Source organism: Fusarium oxysporum, chromosome 4, assembly GCF_000149955.1.
Source record: "Fusarium oxysporum f. sp. lycopersici 4287 chromosome 4, whole genome shotgun sequence".
NCBI classification, from domain to species: Eukaryota; Fungi; Ascomycota; class Sordariomycetes; order Hypocreales; family Nectriaceae; genus Fusarium; species Fusarium oxysporum.
Window position 1 is genome coordinate 2414511 of NC_030989.1, and position 17541 is coordinate 2432051.

At 51.0% G+C, this 17541-nt stretch overlaps 4 protein-coding genes across 4 annotated transcripts; 2 read left to right on the forward strand and 2 right to left on the reverse strand.

Annotated features, from left to right (window-relative positions):
- Nucleotides 1-328: 328 nt before the first annotated feature.
- FOXG_03728 (uncharacterized protein) lies at nucleotides 329-5423 on the reverse strand. Its single transcript, XM_018381569.1, has 4 exons — nucleotides 4915-5423; nucleotides 4504-4857; nucleotides 3629-4454; nucleotides 329-3579 (listed from the first exon to the last, which is right to left on the reverse strand). The coding sequence occupies exons 1-4, from the start codon at nucleotides 5037-5039 to the stop codon at nucleotides 490-492; spliced, it is 4395 nt and encodes a 1464-aa protein (XP_018238092.1). The 5' UTR covers nucleotides 5040-5423; the 3' UTR covers nucleotides 329-489.
- A 148-nt stretch (nucleotides 5424-5571) lies between these two features.
- Nucleotides 5572-11264, forward strand: FOXG_03729 (coatomer protein complex, subunit alpha (xenin)). Its single transcript, XM_018381570.1, has 6 exons — nucleotides 5572-5911; nucleotides 5976-6025; nucleotides 6087-6406; nucleotides 6466-8364; nucleotides 8418-9538; nucleotides 9594-11264. The coding sequence occupies exons 1-6, from the start codon at nucleotides 5882-5884 to the stop codon at nucleotides 9834-9836; spliced, it is 3663 nt and encodes a 1220-aa protein (XP_018238093.1). The 5' UTR covers nucleotides 5572-5881; the 3' UTR covers nucleotides 9837-11264.
- Nucleotides 9779-11367, reverse strand: FOXG_03730 (26S proteasome regulatory subunit N12). Its single transcript, XM_018381571.1, has 2 exons — nucleotides 10554-11367; nucleotides 9779-10495 (listed from the first exon to the last, which is right to left on the reverse strand). Exons 1-2 carry the CDS (start codon nucleotides 11091-11093, stop codon nucleotides 10223-10225), a joined length of 813 nt encoding a protein of 270 aa, XP_018238094.1. The 5' UTR covers nucleotides 11094-11367; the 3' UTR covers nucleotides 9779-10222.
- A 1884-nt stretch (nucleotides 11368-13251) lies between these two features.
- On the forward strand, nucleotides 13252-17424 carry FOXG_03731 (uncharacterized protein; the record flags this gene model as incomplete). Its single annotated transcript, XM_018381572.1, has 4 exons — nucleotides 13252-13324; nucleotides 14506-14611; nucleotides 14796-17358; nucleotides 17413-17424. 4 exons carry the CDS (start codon nucleotides 13252-13254, stop codon nucleotides 17422-17424), a joined length of 2754 nt encoding a protein of 917 aa, XP_018238095.1.
- Between the last annotated feature and the right edge of the window lie 117 nt (nucleotides 17425-17541).

Genomic DNA, 17541 nt, shown 5'->3' on the forward strand with positions numbered 1-17541 from the left:
TTTTACGAAGTACCTGGACTGGGTACACTTGTACCCTTTGAGAACGAAGGAGAGGCAATATGTCATCAGTGGCATGTGATGTGCAATCTTCTGACTTAAGGGTTCAACCACCACAAAAGATAGATGATGGGCTGACGTAGGTGGCTTCGCTGCTGATAAGGCTTGCATTTGGATGGTGGCTGCATCGACAAGACAAAGACACTTCAGCATGAAATTTCGGTCTTGAGATACAGATTTCAAGAAGTTAGGATATTTGATTGTGCTAAAGACTGTTACTAGTGATACGTCTTTTGTCTGCCACAGATCCTCTGACTGAAGATTTGAGATGGCATAATTGGGCATCGATTCTGTCGAAACACATATCAGAGGTCCGTGGCTGAAGATGGAGAATAATTGAATGACTCTAGTAGATTGTGAATAGATCAGATCTATCGAGATATGTGCAATTCTAAATTTACCCGAGTCAAATGGGTATAAGCCAAGATTTCCTCAAAGCTCGTCCTTTGTATGCACTTCCTCCTCCATCGTCCTGCTCTTCGCGTTCTTCTCATCCTTACCTTCAATACCCTTGCGACGACGATCCAGCGCCGCAATCTCCTCATCGTAGACAGTCCATTCTGGGACCTGCCTCCTTGCGCGATCGAGTTTGGGCTCCTTTGTCTGAGGGTTGTTACACAAGTCAATGGTGCGCGCCTGGGCCAGACTCTCGTCGCTGCACCACGTCTCACACCAGAGCCACTCTTGAGGAAGACTGTGGATTGGGATTGTGAATTGCATGTTGTTTGGCAGGTCCTGGTCCAGATTGGACAAGCTGTTAGGGTCAGCTGAGAGTGCGTGGTACTGCTGTCGAAGGCGGTCTCCTGCTGCCAGCTGGCGGAACCGGTTAAGGTCAACAACGTAGAGGGCTGAGATATGGTACGGTAGCCCACGAAGATAGTTCGCCCAGTAGCCCTGTTTCCAGAATCTGAAGCCTTCCATTTCAGTGCGCGAGTCGCACATGGGTGTGAAACCGTACGGAGCACCCTCTAGGTCATGGTTCACAAGGTCAATCATATCAGTGCGAACGATTTGATCAGCATCGACAAAGATGACCTTGTCCAGGGAAAGCGGAAACAATACATCAAGGAACAGGATCTTGTACCCCCAGATCTCACGCTGCTTCTCTTTTTGTTGGCGAAGCCAGTGAGGCCACTTGTAAGTAACCATCTCGTACTTGAAACCATACTCAGCAGCCATATGAGGAATGAATTCCTTGAACGAGGGCGATAAGAACTGCTCAATGAACCAGAACTTGACGGTGTGCTTGGTGTTGCGCATAACCGATACCATCATGATGTTGAGCATGCGCTCGTATAAGTGACCACTGGCAACACTGAAGATGTTGATTTCAGCATGTTCTTCGGACGAAATCTCCTTGGGCGACTTGGCCCCTCCAAGAAGACTTTCGGCAAACTTGAGGCCCTTAGCAACAATTCCGCTGTCTTCACTATCTGGAGATTCCAGTACATCGACTTCTTCCATTCCTGGCTTGCGGTTGAGACGAGGATATAGGGTCGTACCCTTGAAATCCATGAGGGCGATTTCCGTGCCTTCGTCTCCGGGAACAGGAGCATATCCGTGAGCACCGACACTCTCGATGGTGAAGATTTTCGACGTTCGGCCTTGCTTGAGTTGAATATTGTAGAAACCAGGGTTTGCCTTAAACTGGAAGTAGCCCAGATTGGCCATGACTATGGTATCTGTGATAAGGGGATCCTTTTCCGTCGCCAGGGTCAATTGTGCACCTCTTGGTGCACCTCGCTTGCCATCCCTGGAGTGACCTTCAATCAAGATATTCTCCAGCTCGTAAACCACATCGATGTCGGCTTTGACAGAGCTCAGCTTGATGTTGTCCAGGTCCTGTACAGATTCTTTAGCAGCCACTAGCCAAGCCGGAGGTACATCCATGCCTGCTGTTAACAGAGCCTCAGAAGGAAGGCCTTTGAAAGTCGCCTTAGGGCTCTGAACATGGCCAGCCTGATCAAAAGAAGGCTTTGAGTCAAGTACGTAACGGAAGAATCGTGTAATGGGGAGTTCTCCGACTACTTCCTTCGGGTTCATAAAAAGCTTCAGATACACTCCATCGAGCTCAGACAAGACCTTGAGAATGGGTGCCCATCTCTGACCTTGCTCACTGGTAGGATTCAGGAGACCAGCGATATGAACACTTGCAGTTTCGGGGTTGCCGACTTCAATAGCACTATGAGTTGAGTTCCAAGTATTGTACATGGAGCTTCGAATGGACGGGGCCGACTCGAAGATGCCTTGAGGGAGATCAGAAATAGTAGAGAGTGCCGTGATCGAGGTGAGCTTGGCGGCTGCAATGGGATCCGAAAGCTTATCTTCGAAGCCAAGGTCCTTGATCGCAGCATAAACAGGAAGGATCCTGTTTCGCTGCTCAAATTCCAAGAGCTGCTGCAAATCGTCCTCCTTGAAAGACACATCGGACGGCAGGGGACCGACGACTCGGCCGTTGAGGAGTAGTCCCTTTGTTCCAGGTAGAATGTTTGAAGCAGAGAGGAAGTCGGCAAGCGCAGTACTAAGGCCATCATCTTCAGCTGTCCAGGACGCCTCAAGAATGGCTTTCAGATCATCCTTACTCTTCATCTCAGCAAGCTTGCCTTCGTTAAGCTTGAAAGCGCCATTGATGGCATGAGCTTCTGCGGATGACGGCGGGTTGTGAACAAGGTCAAGCCGAACGCCAGGATTCTTTCGCTTGAATTCAAGGGCAGCAAGAAGAAGATCTTGCCCGTCATCGGCTGCAAGGTCGGCGACGACTGTGAGCACAGCCCAGCTTTCTTTGGAAGCCTTCGAGTCTGAGTGAAGGACGGCAATGTTGTTGAACAGTCCCGCAAAGTCCTTATGAAGCTTGTTGACATCAACAACGCGAAGGGCCTTCTCATCATCAGGAAAGATGTATGTGTTGCGCTTGGAAAGAGCGTTACGGAGGAAGAGATCTGAAACAGGCGTCCCCTCTTCAATTTGTCCAAAGTACACAGCCTTTTGGATTGCTTGTTGATCCTCGGTTAATCGCTGACCCATGGCCTGAACCCACGACTTCTCACGTGGAATAGCCAAACCATTTACAAAGACAGGACGCACGGCAGTGTCAGCATTGAGTCGGCTAGCCCAAGCCTTGCTTGCTTTCACCTTCTGCCTATAAGTCTCGGCTTCGAGAATCTCAGCCAATGTCATTTTGGTGGCTCCGGGTAGTGTTTCTCGTCCATCAATAGCCCTGGTGAAAGCCTTCTTGTTGGCTGCACCCTCTGGCCCCTCTTCACTCTCTTGGAGATAAGCAATGAGGGACTCGAATCCATATGTTTCCATCAAATGATAAACAACCTTGGCCTGAGCAGCAGAAGCAGGCGTAGTGGCCAAGGGGAGTATGCCGAACCTCAAGGTGACACCGCGTTGCATGAACTGGGCTAGTTGACCAAATGCTCGCCCATCCTCAATATTGGTGAAGTCAACTGGTGCCACAATGTGGAAGAGGTTAAGAGCCACCTGCGGAAGTTGTCCAGGATATGTACGCTGAAGGAGCTATGAGGTCGTTAGTGGTATGATCTCAAGAGGTAATCTTCTTACATACTGCTGTCAAATCGCTTGGGAGCTTCTGGTATCGAGCGTCCTTCTCGAGGTTATTCAACCACAAGAGCGCTTTGCCATCCTCCAATCGATCTGTCCAGTCGAACCTGGGTGGTTCATCCTCAGCCTTGGAACTGGCAACTTCAGAATGTCCAAGAAGTGAATTAGCCTGTTGACCATTGAAACCAAGATCACGGACCCCGTCGATCAGCTTGCGCTCACGGCGAATCATCTCAATGAGGGTAAATGGCTCAATTTGACGCTCAATAAGCTGGACACCATTCATCCAGAGAAAGTTGATGCCACTGGGAATACCGGCAGCAACATTTTTCTCCTGCTCTGCAGCAAACTCCTTTGCGACTTCATGAGTGGCAATTGATGCTGAGAACTTGGGGAAATCCTGGGTCGATTTGACTAAAGCATCGAGAGCATTTTCACTATTTAGAATGAACGAAGCAGTCTTCAGGCCTAAAGATGCTAGCTCGGACGTTGAGAGAGGCTTCAAATCAGCAACCTCTTCATCTGTGTCAAGATCGACGTCGGCTGCGGCAGGTTTCTGTTTGCTTTCCTGGCTGGCTTCACGATCATCAATAACGATGTAGTCAGTTCTCTTCAGGTCCAGCTTCACACCATAGCCGCTCACAGACAAAGAAGTATGGGGAGCCCCTGCACTTCGACGATATCGCAGTCTATATGACATATCTCCCTGCTTGGCAGCTTTGGAGAGCGCAACGTGGAAGGGGCCGAAAGAGGCAGATGTTGGGTCCGCATAGAGAATGACATCCTTTCCAAGCCCCAGGACTCGATCAAACGGCAACAGGTTGGCTTGCCTATTCTCGGGTTAGGGTCGTGATGTCCAAAGCAACCGAAACAGCTTACCTTGCGGAGAGATCACCTTCCACGGCTTTATCGAGAGTTTCTGAGCAGTATTTCTTGCTATCAAGCAATGCCCATGTCGAGCAATCCTCGTTGGTGTCTCCTTTGGATACTGAATCGACAGCTGTAGTGTAGTATTGGTAATGTGCTTCTATTCTTGGTGCGGCAGCGCGTAGTGAAAGAGCAAGCTTGAAAGTTGAGAGGGCTTCTGGTTTAGTTATGTGCCCATCTTGCTGAAGAACCTCGAGGAAACGGTCGTATAGCTCTGCATCTGAGTTGGCTGATTGAAAGTGACCACCAGCAATCCTGTCAAGCAGAGGGAAGTATGCTGTTGAGTTTTCCTCAGCGGCAGTTTCTCTATTAGATGTCAGAAGCAATATCATAGGTAGCTCACCAGAAATAGTATAAGCTTACAGAAGTTCAAGCAAATATGGAGCACGAGAGAACGCTGCGTTCATTCCCACGTTGACTGACGGGGATGCCAAAGCAGCTGTAGCAGCCACCAGGACCATAGCCAGGCATTGAGAAAGGCAAGGCATATTTGCGGTCTACGCAAAGCGCTGCATGTAGCAAGTACTGGATATTGAGGAGCTGGAGCCTCGCGATGGAGGGGCAAAGGACAGCTCTCCAAAGAAAGCTTGGACAGAATAGCGACGACGTAGAATTAGGCACGCAATGGTGGCGCAATTCTGGTCTTGGACGTCTTCAAAGTACCCAAGCACGCTCAAGATGTTTTCTACGTGCGGCAGACTCTCAATCACCATGCATCAACTCCGTTGTAAGTCAAAGACAAAGAATGCTTAGCTTTCTAGGTAAGTCTAGGAGTCGAACAGTGTCACTGAGACCCAGGAGCTAGCTGGCTGAATTGGGTTTAGCACCCGAACTGATATGACAGACAAAAAGACAGGAGCTCATCCCTCCACCGTCTTTCCTTACGTGGCAGAAACGATACCCCCTGCATCTTCACTCTTCAGCCACATTCAGGGAGCAGGTCCCCAGTTTTCTTACCCTCTAACACCTGTTCTCCTGTAGCCCCTCCATTCGGGGGAACAATGTTGCGTTCCATTACGGTGGCTTTACACCTCTGCACTCCCCCGGTATGATAACCCACAATTGAGCATCGTGTTCAATTGCCCAAGCCTAAGCCTACCTTAGGAGTTCGCTTCGTTGGCCAGCATTCAACTCAACTAACTTACGCCTCCCTTTCACTCTGACCTCCCGTATACCTCGACAAGCCCGCGCTGTGCTGGTCAGCTCGCACCCGAATCTCGCGATCCAGCTACACGCAAGCCGAATAGCTGCTTTCTATAATCCGCTTCTGGGCGCCTTGAATTGTTCCACCCCTTAATGCTCGAAGCTGCGGCTTCACCTCCCCGCCAATATGCAGTCCTCCCCGGGAATGTTGACCAAGGTAGATTGCGATGCAATTGCTTTGTTTCGCTTGCTTGTGATTACTGACACTCTCCTTTGCACAGTTCGAGTCTAAGTCCTCGCGAGCTAAAGGCATTGCCTTCCATCCTAAGAGGTTCGTTGTCCGACGTCGCTGAACCGCATCGCAAGCTTTAGAGCTGACAAGTTGTAACCAGACCATGGATCCTGGTGTCGCTACACTCTTCTACCATTCAGCTCTGGGATTACCGAATGGGAACTCTAATTGACCGTTTCGAGGAACACGATGGTCCTGTCCGTGGTGTCGACTTTCACAAGACACAGCCGCTTTTCGTCTCAGGCGGTGACGACTATAAGATCAAAGTCTGGTCTTACCAGACTCGAAGATGCCTCTTCACCCTTAACGGCCATCTCGACTACGTCCGAACCGTCTTCTTCCATCACGAGCTTCCCTGGATTCTGTCAGCATCCGATGACCAGACCATCCGGATATGGAACTGGCAGAACCGCTCCTTGAGTATGTCAAGATTGTTTGCTGTCTTGGTCTAATAGCCGATAATGCTGACTTATTCCTAGTTTGCACCATGACTGGTCACAACCACTATGCCATGTGCGCCCAATTCCACCCCAAGGAAGACCTAGTTGTCTCTGCGTCGCTCGATCAGTCCGTTCGTGTTTGGGACATTTCCGGTCTCCGAAAGAAGCACTCCGCCCCTACCTCGATGTCCTTCGAAGATCAAATGGCGCGTGCCAACCAGAACCAGACCGATATGTTTGGAAACACTGATGCTGTCGTCAAGTTCGTTCTCGAGGGTCACGACCGTGGCGTCAACTGGGTCGCTTTCCATCCCACCATGCCCCTCATTGTTAGCGCTGGCGATGATCGCTTAGTGAAGCTGTGGCGCATGAGCGAGACCAAAGCTTGGGAAGTCGATACGTGCCGAGGACACTTCCAGAATGCGTCCGGATGTCTGTTCCACCCTCATCAGGACTTGATCCTATCTGCTGGAGAGGATAAGACCATCCGTGTATGGGACCTGAACAAGCGAACCGCTGTTCAGTCTTTTAAGCGAGAAAATGATCGCTTCTGGGTCATTGCGGCGCATCCCGAGATCAACTTGTTTGCTGCTGGTCACGATAATGGTGTGATGGTATTCAAGTTGGAGCGAGAGCGCCCTGCCTCAGCCGTTCACCAGAACCTACTCTTCTACGTCACTAAGGAGAAGCACGTCAAGTCTTATGACTTCCAGAAGAACATCGAGAGCCCTACGCTCCTGTCGCTCAAGAAGCTTGGCAGCGCCTGGGTAGCACCCCGGACATTGTCCTTCAATCCCGCAGAACGATCCATTCTCGTTACCTCACCTGCTGACGGCGGATCTTATGAGCTGGTTAACCTTCCCAAGGATGGCTCTGGCGCCATCGAGCCTGCTGAGTCTAAGCGTGGTTCTGGAAGCTCTGCCATTTTCGTTGCCCGTAACCGATTTGCCGTTCTCAACACCGCCAACCAGACCATTGATATCAAGGATCTTTCCAACAACACTACCCGATCCTTCAAGCCCCCCACTGGAACTACTGATATCTACTTTGGAGGTACAGGCAACCTTTTAATCATTGCTCCTACTTCCGTCCACCTCTACGACATCCAGCAGAAGAAGAGTACTGCTGAGCTCGCTGTCAATGGTGTCAAGTATGTTGTTTGGTCTAACGATGGTCTCTACGCTGCTCTTCTAAGCAAGCACAACGTCACAATTGTGTCCAAGACCCTCGAGCAGGTCAGTACTCTTCATGAGACTATTCGTATCAAAAGTGCCACTTGGGATGATGCTGGCGTTCTGCTCTACTCGACCCTTAACCATGTAAAGTATACTCTACTTAATGGTGATAACGGTATCGTCCGAACCCTCGACCAGACTGTGTACCTGGTCAAGGTCAAGGGTCGTAACGTCTACTGCCTCGACAGAGCCGCCAAGCCCCGTATTCTTCAGGTTGATCCCACGGAATACCGGTTCAAGTTGGCCCTTGTCAAACGCAACTACGAGGAAATGCTTCACATCATCCGAAACTCCAGTCTCGTTGGTCAATCGATTATCTCATATCTTCAAAAGAAGGGTTACCCTGAAATTGCCCTCCAATTCGTTCAGGACCCCACCACTCGATTTGACCTGGCTGTCGAATGCGGCAACCTGGATGTTGCTGTTGAGATGGCCAAGGAACTTGACAAGCCCAAGTTCTGGACCCGTTTGAGCACAGAAGCATTGGCACATGGTAACCATAAGGTTGTTGAGATGTGCTACCAAAAGCTCAAGCAGTTTGATAAGCTCTCCTTTCTATATCTCGCTACTGGTAACCAATCTAGGCTTGCTCGTATGGCTAAGATTGCCGAGCACCGTGGTGATTTCACCTCGCGCTTCCAGAACGCACTTTACCTTGGAGAGGTTGAGGACCGTATCCAAATGTTCAAGGAGATTGATCTTTGTAAGTTTCAAGCCAAGTCCATTTCCAGGAATGCTTAACTAACAAAACTTTAGACCCCCTTGCCTACATGACTGCCAAGTCTCATGGTCTGGAGGAGGAATGCCAGTCCATCCTGGAGGCCACTGGTTTGACTGAAGAGGACCTCACCTTGCCAACCCTTGGAGAGCCCTTGTCTGTCCGTGAGCCTGTTGTGCATACTTTCGAGTCTTCTTGGCCCACCAAGGCTACCTCACAGTCCTTCTTTGAGAAGGCCCTGCTTGGCCAGGTTGAAGGTCTTTCCCTGGAGGATGAGCCTGCTGCCGCCAATACAGGCTTTGAGGACGCTATGGAAGATGACTCGGCTGCTAAGCGTAACGGCGCATTGATCGATGATGACGATGAAGATGCTGCCGGCTGGGATATGGGAGACGATGACGTTCCCGAGGCTGACAGTGACTTTGTTAATGTTGAGAGCGTCGACGCTGGCGGTGCTGCCAGCAGCGAGGCAGATATGTGGGCACGAAACTCACCACTGGCCGTTGATCACGTTGCTGGCGGATCTTTCGAGACTGCTATGCAACTTCTCAACCGACAGGTTGGAGCTGTCGACTTCGCCCCTCTCAAGTCTCGATTCCTGGAAATCTACTCAGCATCCAAGACTTTCCTTCCCGCTTCTGAGGGCCTGCCGCCTTTGATCAACTATGTCCGCAGAACTCTCGATGAGACAGATCCCCGAAAGGTCCTGCCGATTATCCCCCGAGATCTCGAACACCTTGCTTCCAACGACCTGCAAGCGGGCTATGACTCGATGAAGGCTAACAAGCTCGAGGCTGGTATCGGCATTTTCAAGGGTATCCTTCACTCCATCCTTGTCAATGCCGTGTCAAGTGAGGACGAGGTCGCTGAGGCGAAGAAACTTATTACCTCGGCCAGTGAGTATGCTGTCGCCATGAGCATTGAGCTTTCCAGGAGACAATTGGGTGCTCCTGATATCGTGGCTAAGGACGCGGAGAAGCTCCAGAGGAGTTTGGAGCTGTCAGCGTACTTCACTATCCCTAAGATCGAGGTTCCTCACAGACAGCTCGCTCTGCTCAGTGCTATGCAGCTGGCTATTCGCAACAAGAACTACAACTCTGCTTTGAGTTTTGCTAACCGCATCATCGCCAATGGCGGTGCTACCAAGATTGTAGAAAACGTAAGTGATATCGAACTTCCGATGCTTGCTCCGGTTATTGACCAAAATGTTACAGGCCAAGAAGACCAAGGCTCAGTGCGAGCGCAATCCCAACGATGCTATTGAAATTGAGTTCGACCAGTTCGCCGAGTTTGATGTGTGCGCAGCCAGCCATACCCCTATCTACAGCGGTACTGCATATGAGGAGTGTGCCTTCGATGGCTCCAAGTATCACACCAAGTACAAGGGCACTGTCTGCAGAGTGTGTGAAGTATGTGAGATTGGCAAGCATGGAAGCGGTTTGAAGCTGTTCGCCTAGACTGGGTAGAGCATTGTCGAATAAGATTTAATGACGGGAGCGCATAGTTGGAATTGGGAGTTTCGAGTCAACGATGCACAAAAAGGAGCCAGGTAGACGAGGTGGAAAGTCTAGGGCTTTAAAAAGGTTGGACTTGGACGACTGGTTGATAGAACGATGGCAAAGGAGTCATGTCTTTGTAGTTGCAACTTAGCCTGATTATACGCGAGAAGCACAAGACCAAGGAATCACGTTTAAAGACTAGATGCTTGACGTTTGTTTTGAGACTCGCCTGGCTGGCGAGCTCATCAATTGAATTAATCGTACAGCAACCGTTAGTCCCCTCTACTAGTCTATGTTTGTCTTCACGTTGCTTCCTCGCCAAGAATTCTGCCCTGATAACTCCATTACACGATCGTCTCAAGCTCACGTGCGTAGCCCAGGGCGTTTTCTATCACCATCTGACTCATCTCCTTGTTTTGGTCGCCATCCTCGCCTTCAGCAGTATCAGGGAAGTAGATGTTACCATCACGGACGATCCAGCCACGGTGGTGAGCGAAAGAGATAACATCGCCCTCTGAGTCCAAGAAGAGAAGGGACTTTGTGGAGCTGATAGGAAGGCTGGGGTATGCGCGCTCGCTGCTGGAAGCAATCTCGGAGCGGATCTGGTTCTTGAGGATCTACAACCGAGTCAATATTGGCTACTTGGGCGGAATTGGAATGAATATGCCAACTTACTTCTGAGAATACGCTATACTCATCGCAGGGCACCTCGCTGCTCTTCATGGCCTTCCATACCCGGTCATAGGATCCTTCCATCAACCATCTCTCTAGACGAATAGGATAGCCAAGGTATCGGTCGCTCTCAACGTCAACGCCACCACCCTCTCGGTTCTCCAAGCTCTCAAGCTCAGTGTGGAACTCAGCATATCGACCCTGTGTCAAGAGCAGAAGCAAGCTCAGGCCAGTGACCTTGTTGCGCTCGGCCAAGTTGGGAGGGAGAACAGCAGCGGGAAGCTCGTAGAAGGGCTGAAGCTGCTGGACGTAGCGGGTGAAAGCTTCGGGGTTGCGGGCGCGGATGGCGAATAGGGCACCCTGTTCGTAGGTCTCGCGGGCGAGAGGCAGAAGATGCGTCGGGGTTGAGGGAGCGGGTGTAAGGGCGTTGAGCTTGAGGAGAGCGAGTTTAGCCTTTGAGAGGAGGGCGTTGGCATCGGTATAGCTCATAGAGGGGGAGTGCTTGAGCTGGGAGATAATCTGGGCGAGATTGCGTTCGGCCATGGTAGGCGACGGAGTTGTCAACGATTTAATATGCGGTAGTTGATGTTTCGCAGGTTGGATTTATATGGTGGCCCTGTGAAAGCAGCGATCAAAGTCGTGGTGTTGTTTGTGGTTGGTAGTGTTGATGATGATATTGGATCCAATTCAAGCTTCACCAGGCTGCATCCAGTGACGCGAGGCCACGGCTCATGCCTGTGGTTGCTGCGAGGTCACTTTGTTGCGGGATCGACGGGTGAAGGATATTCCGTTCCGCCAGCATCACTGTCAAAGGATCATGGATCGCAACTATGAACAGGAAGCTAGAAAGTTCAAAAAGCTTCGACATGGTAATTTTATTTTTATTTTTATAGAATCCTAGGACTCTGTGTCTGCTTTGAAGTTAATATTTCTTCATGGTTTGCACTTGTCAACATTTCTGGTATTGACATTGACGTGACTGATCAGAGTTCAACGCCTACAGCAAAAAGCATGGCCATTTCACAGTTGACGATGCTACTGTCTTTTTAGACGTGTTTTATCAACATGCGAACTTGCAAGCGTGGTTCGCCTGTAATGGTGTAGTAACGGTCGATAACACATTGCATTGATTCACAATTTGTTGTCACTTGCATCACCACCAGACCCCTACGTGGTTCTTGGTGGAGTGGCATCCAATCCATTTGTGCTTGTGTTCGTGGAGATTTTACATATACTCCGACGTATGACTACGACATTGACTCAATAAAATACTGATCGTCAAAGGCCATCAAGTCAAAACGAAAAACCCACTTTATCCCGTTCTTATAGTCCCAAGCTACTGTACCAAGATTCAGTATTCCATATAAACGGACGGTTCTCAAAATAGCAACTGGGGCTGTGGCTGAGTAAACGTATCATATAAGCATCCATATACAGCCGTTGGATGCATCGAAAGTCGTTAATTCGGCGTATTTGGAAACATTCGAGTGATTGCGTGGTCGGAAATGAAGAACCCGACCAAACACCGCTTAGAAGATGTTGAACTGTCCAAGGACGAAGCTAAGGCAAGGCATGGTAATCAGCCGCTCGAAGCTATTAAATTGCCCCTCACCAAGTCTGCCTGTGGCTGTCCTCAACCTCAAATTCGAGAAGCAGGCGAAGATGCCAAGGCTGAAACCACTATGCCTAGACTAATCAGCTTCAACTGCAAGATCCCACGTTTGTGACGGGCGCTGTATCTGCCTTGTGGCGTTTGTGCACTTGTTTGATACACTCAAGATGCGGTGTTCAGCCAAAGATACCGTCTAATGCTGTCGGAATTGATAGGGCAGGGAGTTGCCGTTTCGCGGCACCCCCCTTAGTTTCCAGTGTAAGCTCCCTCACATCGCAGGGCAAGAGGTGCAGTACCTAAGGGTAAAACGCCCAGATTGTTGCAAGAGGCGTCTGACGTCGAAGACCTTGGACGAGTACAGTACCTATTATTTCTTCCGTCAACCCTCTTTCATATATCGTACCATCCATCCTGTTCCTTTCCTCTGTGTCAATTTCATTTCTGCCCCAGTATAACCAAATCTCGAACCTGAAGGTACCCTCCATTCGCCAACTCTCACGCTGATCTGATCGATCAATAGCGGGTGTTTAATCTCCTGGCTTACAACTCGAAACGAGAAGCTCCGTCGAAGGAACAGGAACTGGAGCAAGATCCCTGCTGAGATCCAGAAGCACATTGCATCACATCCATTAGTTTCCGGCACTCGAATCTTTTGGCCTAGAACAGTACAGTACAGCTACCGCCAACATTATTTCCAGCATCGAATTTATCGCCGCGTATCGCATCGCATTGCAAACAGCACGACGTACCAGCCTCCAGCTCGCTTTTCCCCACGCACTTTTCGCTGTCTCGCATGTCTATTTGGGTGTGCCCCGCCCTTCGAACAGCTCCCACGCCCGCGCCCGCCATTTTCTCAAGTCGCAAGTCCCAACCCGCCCACAGCCCGAGCCAGGGTTCCATATGCTGGCTAGTGATAGTGGGTGTCACAGATCTAGAAACACCAGACGGGCGAATACATAACGAAGGCATCAAGCCCTTCTACTGGCCGCGGTCTAGTCGATTCCGACACTTTCTATATTCTGTCCTTGTTCCTCGACTTCATATTCCACTCGGCCGCAACCTGTTTCGTCACTCGTGCTTCTGACCGCGATGGCCAGCTATCAGCAATATGCACAGCTTGGCAAGAAAGCTAACAACTCAGCCGCTGCTGGCAATTCATCATGTAAGCAATCATCATGCTCCCGTCATCCTCTTTTTCCTCTCCCCCTCCACGGTACTTCCCTCGTAAGAGCTGATATGCAGGGAGCGGCGCCGAAGCGTTATGGCAATACCCCATTTGCCTATTTGATGTGCTTGCTTGCTTGATGACTGATGATGGTCAACTTTGAATACTTGACCTTGGACCCTTGTTTACACCCCCGAGAACTCAAAAAAATGCAAGACAGTTCACAATGCCTGAAATGCAACTTGGACACCGGCTGAGATACCACTTTGAGATACCCGCCCGCTTGCTGTACGATATGTCACCTACGCAAGCCAACGTTCCGTTCCTGAAAGCTCCAGCGCTGATCACTCGAGACTGGAGTGCTATTTACGGCTGCCGCCCAGTGCACTGCCTGGCACTCATGGCCGCCAAGCCACTATGGGTCTCAGACAAGCAGCGTGTCAGGGTGCAATTATGCCTGAACATTGGATAACGAGAGTCTGTCTCCTTCCGAAAAACATGTCCTGTGTCAATGGATATTGCAAATCTCAACGCAATATTCAAGCACCGCCATCTGAATTACGCAAGATGAAACTTAGAATCTCTCCTTGCCATTCCAAATTACACGGCAGTTGTATCCTCGCTCGTCCATAAGAACCGAAATCCATCTTCAGCCTCAGTTGGCCCCACGAACGAGTTGGCGCTGGATATTCCCTGTAACAGGACCCTTGTGCTTGATCACCAGCCCCTGAAGAGGATTGGGCCGGGCCTCTTTACAGCATTCCCGCTGCATTATCGTTACTTTTGGATCCCCTCCATCGTTGGGCTTCGCTTCAGGGTATCGCATTCTACTTGATTCTCGAACCTGGATTATTTGAACCAACTCCTTACCGCAAATTAGCTCTGGAAACCTTGAATTGGAGCTGGAACTGCTACCACCAATAATCAGTCGATCAAGCAAGCAAGCACTCAACCCAGCGAACTGACCAAGCCAGTGCCTAACGCACGCGCAGTATAAACAGGCTGCTGTTTGCTGGTTCGAGGCAAAGAGGGGTTACGCCGCTGCTTCTGCAGTCATCGGTGACCGCGCCCCGTCAGCTCTTACATTCGTTCGCTGTGAACGAGAACAAGGGCCCCTTCTTTATTCGTCTTATCCCCCCCGACCCTCTTGCTGACATCTTACGTCCTTTTTGCGATAGACGGCCAGCGAACCGAGATGGCTCCCCCACAGTTAGGCGCGACATTTGTCCCCGGCGGCTTCGATGATTATTATATGCCAGAAGTCGTTGCTCCCTCCCCTCAAAGGTATGTCTCTTGGCTCTTCCCCCTTAATCCCATTTCCGGCACGGTCTCCAGTTTCTATTTCCCAAATCACCATGCTCCTTTCCCTTGCCTGATCCTATATAAATAAAGCTTGCCAGCACCGGATGCGGTTGTAACGGTGAAAAGGTGGGGCATGCTGACGTTTCTTTGTTGTTGTTGTATCTAGGGTAACCCCTCAGGTCCCTCAAAATATGCAAGAGGACCTCCAGCGCATGGAGCTCGAGGCTACTTCTGTTGAACCACGATCACAAACCTATTCAGGCCCAGGTCCTCGTCACTCTCGTGAACCGTCGCTCTCTACTTACACCAATCCTCGGGGAGCCGACCCGCCCAGGCCCCAGCCGGCAACACAGGTCTCAAGCGACGACATCCGAGCATACCAGTCCACCGATAAGATCTCCGAGAGTCTCAGCACCATGAGTTTCGACGCCCCCTCATTTTCGCCTTTTCCCAAGGTAAAGGGCGATAACATCCCCCCAACTGACGAGGAAAAGGAGGAGATTCTCTGGAACGCGCGCAAGCATGTTCTTCACTCACAGAATGTTTCAATGCAAATTACATGGGCGCGCGACGTCCTTACTTGGGCCGACATTTCCCAAGAGTCCATGATACGCGAATATGGCGAAAAGGCCCGACCTGCTACGCCCCGCATAGAACACGAACTCCGAGTCGATGCAATCAACATCATTACCTACTTGTCGCAGCAAGAACACCCCGAAGCACTATACATGCGCTCAAAATGGCTCGAGTTTGGCAAGTTTGGTAACCGTGTTGACAAGCGCGAGGCTTATATCGGCTACAAGCGCGCCGCAGAACTCGGTCATGGACGATCCGAGTATCGCATGGGCATGTTGTACGAGCAGTCTAATGACATGTCCAAGGCGAAGGAGCATTACTACCGCGGTCTTTCCCTCAAGGACTCAGCCTCGTTGTACCGAATGGGCATGATGAGTCTTTTAGGCCAGCATGGCGAGACGAAAGATTACTCGACTGGTCTGGAGCGGATACAGGCCGCGGCCGACAGCTCCGACGAAGACGCCCCTCAGGGTGCTTATGTTTACGGTATGCTCATAGGACGCGACTTACCGGACATAACAATCCCCGAGGGCTTGTTGCCCAACAATCCATTGACGACAAAGATGTATATCGAGAAGTCAGCTTATCTTGGGTTTGCTAAGGCCCAACTCAAGATGGGACAAGCATACGAACTCTGCCAGTTCGGATGTGACTTCAACCCGTCTTTCTCTCTTCACTACTACGGCCTAGCAGCTAAGCAAGGTCTTCCCGAGGCAGCCCTCGGTGTGAGTCGATGGTTCCTCTTTGGCTACGAGGGCGTTTTCAAGAAGAACGAGTCGCTCGCGTACAAGTATGCTCAAGAGGCTGCTGCCGCTAAGCTACCGACAGGAGAATTTGCCTTGGGCTACTACAACGAAATAGGAATCCATGTTGAGAAGAGCTTGTCAGAAGCTAGAAAGTGGTATCAGCTGGCCGCCGATCACGGCAATCAAGACGCCCTTGGCCGACTCGATTCTCTGGACGAGAATAACACTCTGTCTAAATCTGACCACGAAACTACCACACTGACCCGCATCAAGTCGCAACACGGATCCCAGCGAGGCAAGCGCCCTGATCGCTTCAAGCAGCCACAACAAATGCCTACTCTCAGTGAAGGAAGTGCCCCTGCTTCACCTTCACTAGACGGACCGGGTTACCCCAAGCCACAGGATCCGCAGTCCAATCCTTCTCTCGGAATACGGCCCACCATCGTCTCGGAGCACGTCAACTTCCCAGACCCCTCGCGAGCTTCTTTTGTACTCCCTGCGGCAACGGACAGACCTCCTGCCTTCAATGTTAGATTGGATGCCAACCAAGGCCCAGTGCGACCCCAATCGGCAGCTCCCTACCCCGAAGATGACCGGCCACCACCCCTGACAGTTCGTTCCAAGTCCACCGCACCTTACCCCGAGGACGACACCCAAGGTCCTACTTCTCCTCGTTTCAATCAAGGCGGACACATGGGACCCCCTTCAGGACCCCCTTCAGATCGCCCATCAAGCGCTTTTGGCATCAAGCCCCAATCAGGTGGTCCTCGTCCTATGCCGCAATCTCAATCGATGGGCAATCTTCACCCTGGAGGCCCAGGAGGTCCCGGCCGACCCGACCCCCGCAACAGGGCTGCATCCACCGGATGGGAAGGCCAACAAGGACCCGGAGGACCCGGAGGACGTCCTTCTCCCTATCCAGAAGACAACGGAGCACCGTACGGTGGAATACAAAAGACACCCACTGGTGGCCCATACTCACCGGGCTTGCAAAACCCTCAGTCCCAAAACTATGAACGCTTCTCGCGCGTACCTGGAGCTAGTGGACGCCCCGAGCGTGGGAGCTCTCTTCCCCAGAATCAGCAGCAACAGCAGCAACAATCACCACCTCAGGCGAACCGACCCCCACGAACGTCAAGTGCTCAGCCGCCAATGGTGTCTGGCGGTGCTGGCCCGGGCGGCAGGCCGTCTCCGGGACCTTATGGCGGACCTCAAGGAGGACCTCAAGGGGGCCCATCTGGTCCTCCAAGAACTGGAAGCGCACCTCCATCACAATTTCAGCGGCCCGATAACAGGCCGAGCCCTGCTCCCAGCGCTGCAACGATGCCGCCAAAGGGAGCGGGTAAACAGGGACCTGCAACGTTTGAAGATATGGGTATCCCACAAGGAAAACAGGACAGTGACTGTGTAAGTTTGCTGGTAGATTTGTGTTTATTGACGGAGTACTAACACCCTTGACAGATCCTCATGTAAAGTTGGAAAGTGGATAAGAAGGACTAAACCAAATAGGACATGCACGAATCAGTTGTTTTAGGGACTACATTCGAACACATAAAGTCGGTTGAAAGGGCATCTTTTTGGAGTCGAGCT